At 40.4% G+C, this 10,526-nt stretch overlaps 1 protein-coding gene and 1 non-coding gene across 2 annotated transcripts; one reads left to right on the top strand and one right to left on the bottom strand.

Annotated features, from left to right (window-relative positions):
• The first annotated feature begins 3,412 nt into the window (after positions 1-3,412).
• On the top strand, positions 3,413-3,483 carry TRNAG-CCC (transfer RNA glycine (anticodon CCC)). The gene has a single exon. It is a non-coding gene; the product is annotated as a tRNA-Gly (tRNA).
• Positions 3,484-8,065: 4,582 nt separating this feature from the next.
• On the bottom strand, positions 8,066-10,150 carry LOC147853332 (uncharacterized). Its single transcript, XM_087332796.1, has 2 exons — positions 8,771-10,150; positions 8,066-8,421 (listed from the first exon to the last, which is right to left on the bottom strand). The coding sequence occupies exons 1-2, from the start codon at positions 10,094-10,096 to the stop codon at positions 8,317-8,319; spliced, it is 1,431 nt and encodes a 476-aa protein (XP_087188922.1). The 5' UTR covers positions 10,097-10,150; the 3' UTR covers positions 8,066-8,316.
• Positions 10,151-10,526: the final 376 nt, after the last annotated feature.

Raw genomic sequence — 10,526 nt, 5'->3', positions numbered from 1 at the left:
TGTAGAGAAGTGCCAATCAATAAAGACTATTAAGTGGCAACGTTTTAGAAATACCATCGCCTATTAAGTGGTAACATTATTATTGGGAAACTAAAGTTGGGATATTAAATATCACAATTCGAGATACCTTTCTCAAGATTGAACCTGGATTGTATCAAATTCCCCCACATATCCAATGCACCCATCAAACTATAGCTATAATATCTTATTCATATTGGGAAAGAGAACAGACAAGCCGATAAATTTAGAGCGTTGCACATACATACATTGAACGTGCACAACTACTTGAAAATGATAAAATTTGATTCGTAGAAGGAACATAGAACCTTATTACATTGTTACAAACTTTTACTACAAATGTTTATTAATGCCAAGAAGGGCCTAATCTAGATTTTCTAAACAATTTATCCTTGTTCCTAACTTAACATAACACTCCATAAAATATATAATCAATATTGCACGTGGTGCAACAAAGTTGGGCATTTCCATGAAGCATCAATGTCGGTGAATTGATCCTAAAGCATTTGGCTCTCGGTTGTCCAACCTTATTTGTGCTATATAAATTCGTTCAAATACAACGTTATTAGAACACTTTATGCTTCTTTTTAATCATTTCAAAATTGATAGAGATTAAAATATTGAAATTGTTTTGTTCAAGGGGTAGTCATTATTTTGAGAGACCTATTATATGTTGTTAGCAAGAAGAGTTTGAAGTGACGTAACGAAACCTACAGTCACGTTTTGGGCCTCTTTTCAAATTTGTAGGCTTGAACTATTGCAATTACAATCACGATCATTGTGCGACAAGTTTCTTCAAAATGCATTATATAATCATTACCATCATTTTGAAAATATGATGCCCAAGAATAGCATTTTTTGAAAATGTCATCATAGGACATGACATATATGTTCGTTGTCGTCTCTCGATGAACTACCACCCAAGAGGTAAGTGTTGCATTCTTAACGATTTCACATCTTATGAACGCCTATAATGTTGTACTTGACAAAAGATTGTATGTAGATATTCATTCGATCAAATTACATACCATCGTGTACATATACGTGCCTCTTGAAATTGACATAGATACTTTTTAATGGGCATTATGGTATGTTGGAGAATTGAACATTTAATCCTATCATGATATTTTTGCGGTCTTAGGAGAAACAAGTTGTTTGCAATTCATGAGAAATGAATTAGCTCACTCTTAGATATTCTCCCTTGTAATAAGCACCTAAGGAGTTGTCAAAGTTCGAGCTCACAAATTTACATAAGGGGTTGTCAAAGTATTGTCCAAGAGCCCAACCCCCATTTTATGCGTGGATTGGGTTGAGCATAGTGTTATAAACTTGTATGATTATGAAAGAGGCACATTAGAATGTAGAATACCATAAGTTCTCTGGCATCATCGTGTTTCAATCAATATCTAGCCTTTTGCATTGATCCTACACCATTCTTATGCCTTTCTCAATGTGTCCATATTTTGCATCATGACATCATTGTTAGCATATATTCCTTTCACTAAGCAAGTCCTTACATTGTTGTCAGTAGTATCTCTCTTGCCCAAGTTGCAACATTTTCGTTAATATCTCTTATTGTCAAGTCATGCGACTGTGCCATGATCTCTATCGGTATTCAAGTTCTAACACCACAATTAATATATATCTCTTACGAGTCAAAGGCATGGCATTGATGGTAGTATATCTCCCGAAAGTCAAGTCAGTATATTCCTCATTCTAGTCATGGCATGATATTGTTGTTAATATCTCTCTTCGTAGTCAAAAGTCATGACATTGGTACCAACATCTCTCTCACATGTCCAAGTCAAGATACTCTCACTACCATCTCTCTCATTGACACACACACACACACAAAGAGAATGAATGAATGCACACATTGCCAGATGCATGGACACATATGCAAATATGCGGCGGCGCATGAATGAGCGCCTTAGATGTGGGGGCACGAATCGAAATGCAAAGGCAAATTATACATTATACATTATACATTGTTATGTATATCTAGATAGATCTAGATAGACTATGTATATGGATCATTATTGCTCAGCTATTTCCTCAATGGCATTTTGGACCCAAAGGAGGGCAACAGTAAGGATACCACCAGAGACAAGAAGGCCAACAAAGCTAGACACCAATTGGGCTGATTCAGGAGACAACTCACATACACATAACAAACCTCCTCTGTTTCTTCCTCCTCTGTTTCTCATACATTCCTCCACAATCCTTGCAAAAGAGGCATGGCCCACCATTGCATCCAATGCCTTCATCCCTGCAAATTCCCTCATCTTCTTCACATCCCCTCTCCACTTGCTTAATCTCCTCCTTCCATGGCTGCTTGTTGCAGTCCCTCCCACCACAAGCTTTGATGATGGTGATGGTGATGGTAGTGTTAATGGTGATGGTGATGGGCAATTGTATGCAGGAAAGGATTCTTTCACCAGCATACAAGGCATTAAGCTTGCCATGGCTCCTTCACTCACAGCCACTCACTGAGAGTCTTCACCACAAGTTTGTATAACCAATGTCCAAGTTGTGGAACTTGAGATAACAACAACAAATATGTGTGGCTCAAAATTGCATTCATTGATTAGACCTTTTTAACACAAAGAGGGCCTATCCATACACACACACACACACACACCCTTTTTTTGTCTGCCCACAAGCCATTTGTTGCCCGAGGGGTGCTTTTATGGACACCCGAGCCTATGTTGACGATTGGATCAGTGCCCTACACACACTTTTACCCTATTTTTACAACACGTGCAAACGGACTCGTATCACATGGAACCTCCCAACCCTAGAAAATGGGCACAACTAAAAAGTGTTGCGCCAAGGTAAAGTTGTTTGGTTTGGGGACATATCGATCGGACCTTTCAAGGCGAAGAAAAGACGATTGTTAGAAATGGGCACGAGAAGGAGTACATGTGTTAGCCCCTAGGTAAAACTTTGCGTTATTTGGAGACATCGAAGGTCATCTAGTGATGACGAAGAGGACAAAGCACATGGAGTGGAAAGTGGTTTTGGGCTCGGGAAGAAGTTTTCTTCTACTCGATGTTTGAGTAGGGGGCCCGCACATCCAAAAAAGACCATTAGTATATATATATTATATATATACACACACACACACATAATTGAAGAACAAAAGCGAGACATAGATTCATCATTTAACACATGTGTCAAAAAATGCATCCTTGCAATATGTAGGGGTCAATTGGAAGGTAGTTCGGCTAGTAAGTCAAGTTTTGAAGGTAGTTAGTTGGGCCATCAAGGGGGAGCCATGGGCATGAAAACCTAATGAGATCCCTTTACAACTACTTTTAGTTTTGCACGTTTACATCATTAAAATTTCTTTAATGAATATATTTTTTGGTAATTGTAATTAGCAATCATAAAAGCGCAGCTGGTGTAGTGGTATCATAGTACCCTCCCACGGTACTGACCGGGGTTCGATTCCCCGGCTGCGCAATTTATTTATATATGCGTATAGCCTTCCTTTTTATTTTATTTATATATACTTTATATCCTTTTACTCTATTTATATATACTTTATATCCTTTTACCTATTAATATATACTTTCGTGTGTGCTGAGAGAAGTAAAGACACGCACACATGTTTTGATTGTTTAATCACATTTCTATTGCAATCGGCCAATCACTCGAATCACTATAACATGTCTCCTTCCTTTCCTCTCACAATTCACACCTCACTATATTTAAGACTTTCTTGATGTCTCTTGTCAAGGTCTGGTTCTCTCCGTTGGTCTATGGATCAGATGACCTTGTGCTCAGTAGTATCATTGGGTGCACATTCTTCGTATGGAGGAGATATCGTAGGAGCAACACCACGATGTGATACATCAACTCCTCAGTGCCATGGTTTTTTCCAAGGGGCTTCGAGCAACCACAATGAATCATGGCATAAATATTTTGGTGTCCATAAATAACATAAACCCTAATTCAAATGAGAAGAATATAGTCGGCAAATTAAGCTTCTAACGCTATAATGACTCACTAATGAGTAAATTCTATATGATTAGTTGCCTATGCTATGTATCTCTGAGTCCCAAGACTAATGAACAAGGTGACTTTCTGGCGACTAACAAATGAGTAAATTTCATGTTATTAGTCATCTAGGATCAATGCCTCTTACCCCTAAGACTAACGGATGATGCACGTGGAACATCAGATTGCAAAATATATGGGTTAACACATACCATTGTCAATGTTTGTTAAATAACTCATTTAGAGAGGTTTTACATGCACAAAGTACATATAACATGGACCTTGCAATAGGCTCTAATATAGTGTTACAAATCAATGCATGTCACATCAATAGCAATGTGATAGAGAACCTTTGCATTTAAGCCTCCCCCCCCCAAGAGACAAAATTTTAACAAATCGTCTATTCCCTGACAATTAAACAATCGTTCATCATCAACAAGTTTTCTATGTATATCCAAGTGTTGATTCTGACATGACGTGTGCAATGGGTTTATTGATATATTATGCTCTTGTGCCAATGACAAGCATTAGGCATGTTCTTCTACTCTCGAAATTGTTACATACATACATACGTATATAGTTGCATGCAAGGCTTTATTCAATCTCTATGGTTTGTACAAGAGCAATGACATGAATGGCAATGCAGTAACAAGTAGAACTATTGTTTTCGAAATGGTTCCCAATGAATTACTATTACCACACTCAAAATGTCTCCACTTTTTATAGTTTGTAAATATATCTGAATCAACATGCCTTTATGACATTAGTATATAGCTGCATAGGCACAACATAAATATGAAAAAAACTATTAAACATGATGCATTGTATATTGACAAGACAACAAATTGCTAAAAACACCTTTTTGTAGAAATGAAATGAAATCTCTTTTGTACAAGCTTCATTATTAAGTGATAATATTAATTCATTGAGCTTGTCATTAAATTATTTTAAGACTTAGGCTTGATTCATATTCACGGACATCCAACAACTTGTCGAAACCAATCAAGGTGCATCCACCATAGCATCCACACCAACCCCATGTGTGCTTAATAAGAAAAGTATTAGAAAAGAAAATATACCAAGGCTATAAGCTCTATATATAAGTGCTATGTTATAAATACAATACAATACTTTCCGAGAGAGTACTTCATAAAAGAGACTTGAGCTCAAGGTTCTATGTCTCATGAGTAAAAGTAGCATTGTAGGGTTCTGGTGTATTCTTTGTAAACAATGACCTTGAGGCCCAACCTGTATCTTGTGTAAAAATGGACTTGTCCTCGAGCCTATATCTACTATCATCTCTATCCATTGTAAGGAGAGAAAGCCTTCACAAGTCATGTGCAATTGTTATTCTAATGCCCTCGTTATTAGTTTATTGTAGTAGATATACGTGTATGAAATTAAAATCAAGTCCTGACACCGTCAAGATTCCCATTAACCCGACCGACGTCCTCAGAGTGTTAACGAACATTGGTTTTATCAAGGAGAGTAGTACATTTTGATGTAATAACAAGTACATGTTATTACAACCCGCATTGTATGTCACAACTCTAAATAATTTTACAATCAACAGTTAGCACTACCAGTGATATATTTTTAGGTGTAGTTATCACAGAGACTTCCCTCAACTTTGACATTCCTTTATTATTGTCTTGGGTGCAAGGATGCAATCACAATTGTCTATTATCACTCTTAATGAATTGTGCACATTAAGTTGTAAGGTATGTAACATGTCAATAAGGTGTAGTTATCATGGAGACTTCCCTCAACTTTGACGTTCCTTTATTATTGTCTTGGGTGCAAGGATGCAATCACCATTGTCTATTATCGCTCTTAATGAATTGTGCACATTAAGTTGTAAGGTATGTAACATGTCAATACTTGCTCGGATGCAAAAAACCAAAATCGTTGTTGTTAGTTCACATTTTATGGCACTTTCATTTTGTGTCTTATTAGTAGGGAGGATGCCTTTTTTTAGTTGTTGGCTCGCTTTCTCTAGTCTTTCAAGATGTTAAGTCTCAAGATGTTAAGCTATCAATATCATTTGTTCTTTTCTCCCTCTTCCTTTTTGTCTGATTTCTATATAGGAAGCTTGTCAAACATATACATTGATTAGAGGACCAAAGATACTTGCCACTTTTATCGAGTTTAGTAAATATAAGCATATACATTGTCAAGTTTAATCTTCGAAACACGTCTTTTTGCGCTTGTCACACACTACATCTTTATTTCGGGCTTTCTTTATTTTTTGTCTTAAATTTGGTCGGTGACATAAAGCAAACAGGGTCAAGGACGAGTGGCAATTTCCATTAGATTCAAGATTGTTCCAATCCATAATCCTTTCCGGATATTTAATAACATGGTTAGCACTGGGGAAGATTTAACGAACTTGGTGCTTGGTGGCTTTCATTCATGTTGTGGTATGTTTGTCAAACCAATGGTTGATCGGTCCCAAGGAAACACCAAATACAAGTTGTGGGGTACTACAAAGGAGTAAAAGAATATATGTTTTAATGTAGACATCAACACATACCTCACATCGCGTCTAGCCTAAACGTGGTTTGTAGCATTCATTTAGCATCTCAATATGAATAATGTACCAACCGTATATCAATGGGGTTCTCTATGCTGCATGTTGAGCATTCATTCACTTATCATGTACCAATCGAATGGGCGGGTCCTAATCTTCATTTGTCATGTCTATCAGGAGCTATTACGTACCAATTGTTATCAAAGAGGGGGGGGGGGGGGGTCACTATCATGTTTATTTAGTGTGTCAACTTCTATTACCTATAAGTGAGGTTCGCCCTACCTTTGAATGTTCATTTAACATACACATACATTTGTCGATGTGGTTGTTGTCTCAACATCTACATTGAACTATGTGTTGATCTACCACGACAAAAATCATTGCATTCTTTCGGTCGAACAATCAAGTTAGGTAGTCCAATTCAAGGAAAAGAAAAACCCAAGGATCATGGTGGCAACGCGGTGCATGACACTCATCGAAGAGTAGTGAGACCGAGGGGTAGGTTTGGGCAAGTCTTGGACATGACCGATGGATGGTGAAATTTGAATGCATACCTAACTCACGATTTGAGTGTTCTTCTACTAAGATACATTTAGTCGGATGGATGGGCGGACATTCGGGTCTGTTTAGTTGAACGGGTGGGCGGACATTCGGGTCCTTTTAGTCGAATAGATGGGCAGACATTCGGGTCCTTTTAGTAGGACATATGGCCAGACATTATTATCATTCCAAATTGAAGCTCCTCTAGGCTACATTTTACACTCTTTTGGTTGAGGATTTTGTTTGGGACATTGATGATCTTATGAGAGAGAGAGAGAGATCTATGGTTTAGGATTAAATATGTGGATTAATGATATACCTAGCCATCTATGGAGCACTCTTTTTTAGGGTTTAAGATCTATGGTTTAGGGTGGATATGTATGAATCTATGGGGATTTACGTGACACTCCAGGTTTTAAAATCGATGGTTTACGGTTTAATTACGTGAAACAATGATATATCTAGCCATTTATGATGAATGGTTTCTGATTAGGGTTTATTATTTAAACACCTAAATTCATAAAATGCTAGGGTTTTTACCAGAAAGATCATTCGTCGGGTTTTAAAACACTGAATTGATTGTTCATAAGGGTTTAGGGTTTAGGAATCATCTAAAAGTTTAATATTCAGGGCTGATCTAAGTCAATGAATTAGGGTTTTAAAACACTGAATTGATTGTTCATAAGGGTTTAGGGTTTAAGGATCACCTTTAATTTTAATATTCAGGGCTGATCTAAGCCAATGAATTAGGGTTTGATCTTAATGCGTGCAATTCATGGGTTCAAACACATTAGGGTTTACCAAAACTATAATTTTCAGGGTTTAGAGTTCATTCATCTACTGACGTGTCGTGGAATGGATTGTTCAAATGTTTAGGGTTTGCATAAACCACCAGTTTTAGGGTTTAGGGTTTAGGGTTTAGCTGTTGAAGATGTCTAGACACAGGGAGACAACAGAGATCTAGATATATAGGAGACTGAAAGAATTTAGTAATAATAAAGATTCAAATCCCAGTTACAAACTATGGGAGACATGAAAATAATGAAAAACAGAGCTCAACAGAAAGCTCAGCTCTTCTTCTGTCTCTGTCTGTCTCTCTCTCTGATAATGATGGTAATGGTGATGGTGATGATGATAAGTAGTAGTGTCTGTCTGAGATCGCCGCACACAGGCAAACTGAGAAGATGAGAGCTCACGAGTACTCGATAAATAGGTAAATGCTCCTTCTAAACGGCGGTGGTGAGCAGCAGGAGCGTCGTGGCTATGGTGGAGGAGAGGAGGAGGCCAGTGAGAGACTGAGACGATCCCGTGAGCGATGGCGCAGCGAAGCTCTGCAGGGAACAGCAAAAGAAGAGAAAAGATGAGAAATCCGGGGGAATCGTGATCAAAACAGAGAGAGAAATCAGAACGCGAAGATCGTAACAGAGAATGGAAGCACAGGAAAGGAGGATCAAGTGTAAACATATGAGAAACCAGAACGCGGAGATCGTAACAGAGAATGGAAGCACAAGGGAGGAGGATCAATTGTAAACATATGAGAAACTAGAACGCGAAGATCGTAACAGAGAATGGAAGCACAGGAAAGGAGGATCAATGGTAGACATATGAGAAACCAGAACGCGAAGATCGTAACAGAGAATGGAGGCACAGGGAAGGAGGATCAATTGTGAACATATTTACCGTAGTGGGGGAATCGGGCGATGGCGGAGATGATGGCGGCGGGGCGATGAAGGCGGGAGCAGGGGTGAGGGAGGAGGTGGGGGAAGGAGAAGGAGAAGGAGAAGCAGGAGCAGGAGCAGGGCTAGGGTTAGGGTTAGGGGTCGAGATGGATGGCGATGGCGATGGAGTGGCGGGGGGAGGAGCGGGAGGAGAAACAGAAAGCACAGGGGCGGGGGTAGGGGAAGAAATCACAGGCGTAGGGGCGGCGGCATGAGGAGGAGGCGAGATGGTAGGTGTAGGGGTAGGGACAGGAGGAGGAGAAGAGATCGGAAGGGTAGGAGCGTAGATGGGAGGAGAAGCAGCGATGGCAGGGCCGGAAGCAGCAGGTACAGGAGGAGAAGAGATCGGAAGGGTAGGAGCGTAGATAGGAGGAGAAGCAGCGATGGCAGGGCCAGAGGAGGCAGCAGGAACAGGAGAAGAAGTAGCGATGGCGGGGCCAGAGGAAGCAGGAGGAGAAGAAGAAGGTGCGAGAGCAGGAGATATGGCGGCGGAGGGGGTGACAGTGACGGGCGCCGCCGGCGGCGGAGTGAAGATGGTGGTGGTAGGCGGATTGGCGATGGAGGTGGTGGTAGGCGGATTGGCGATGGAAGTGGCTGTAGGCGGATTGGCGATGGTGGATCCAGAAGGAGGCGACGCAGAGAAGGATGGCGGCGGTGAGGCTTCGAATGGTGGCGATGGCGGAGATGAAGCTTCAAATGGCGGCGGAGCAGAGAACGATGGCGGTGGTGAAGCTTCGAATGGCGGAGGTGAAGCTTCAAATGGCGGCGGAGCAGAGAATGATGGCGGTGGCGAGGCTTCGAATGGCGGAGATGAAGCTTCAAATGGCGGAGAAGCAGAGAAGGATGGCGGTGGCGAGGCTTCGAATGGCGGAGATGAAGCTTCAAATGGCGGAGAAGCAGAGAAGGATGGCGGTGGCGAGGCTTCGAATGGCGGCGGAGCAGAGAAGGATGGCGGTGGCGAGGCTTCGAATGGCGGGGAAGCAGAGAAGGATGGCGGTGGCGAGGCTTCGAATGGCGGAGATGAAGCTTCAAATGGCGGCGACGCAGAGAAGGATGGCGATGGCGAGGCTTCAAATGGAGGAGATGAAGCTTCAAATGGCGGCGACGCAGAGAAGGATGGCGGTGGCGAGGCTTCGAATGGTGGCGATGGCGGAGATGAAGCTTCAAATGGCGGCGAAGCCTCTGGGGAGGCGGCGGAGGCCACAGAAGAGTAGACCAGGGCGAGAATGGCGACTGCACAGATCTTCTGCAAAGCAGAAGAAGCCATGGCTGAAGAAGAAGAAGCCATGGCTGAAGAAGAAGAAGAAGAAGAGGAAGACTGTCTCAGTCTCAGTCTCTCAGTTCTCAGTCTCTCAGACACAGAGAGAGAGTAGAGTGAGGAGGAAGCCAAATATATAATTTCTATTAACTTATTTTTATTTTATTTTTAAATCCTGCTTTTTATTTTGATTTAAAATGAAAATAAAATATATGCATATTTTAATTTGCTCGCCCTAGGGAGCAAAATAAATAAATAAATAAAAGCTAATCCCCCCCCCAAAAACAAACAAAACGGTCACAAGTTCGATTCCTTCCGCCGTCTTTTTCTTCTTCTTCTTCTTCTTCTTCTTGCTGCCGACAAACCAGACCCTAAATAAATGTATAAACAAATAAATATGAATTAATTAATAAACAAATAAATATAAATTTATAAAGAAATAAATGTAAATAAAATAAAC

The sequence above is a fragment of the Azolla caroliniana genome, unplaced genomic scaffold, assembly GCF_043228905.1.
Source record: "Azolla caroliniana isolate FFs.n. ecotype wild unplaced genomic scaffold, voAzoCaro1.0.p SCAF_17, whole genome shotgun sequence".
Lineage (NCBI taxonomy): Eukaryota > Viridiplantae > Streptophyta > Polypodiopsida > Salviniales > Salviniaceae > Azolla > Azolla caroliniana.
This window is presented reverse-complemented; position numbering and strand designations above follow the sequence as displayed.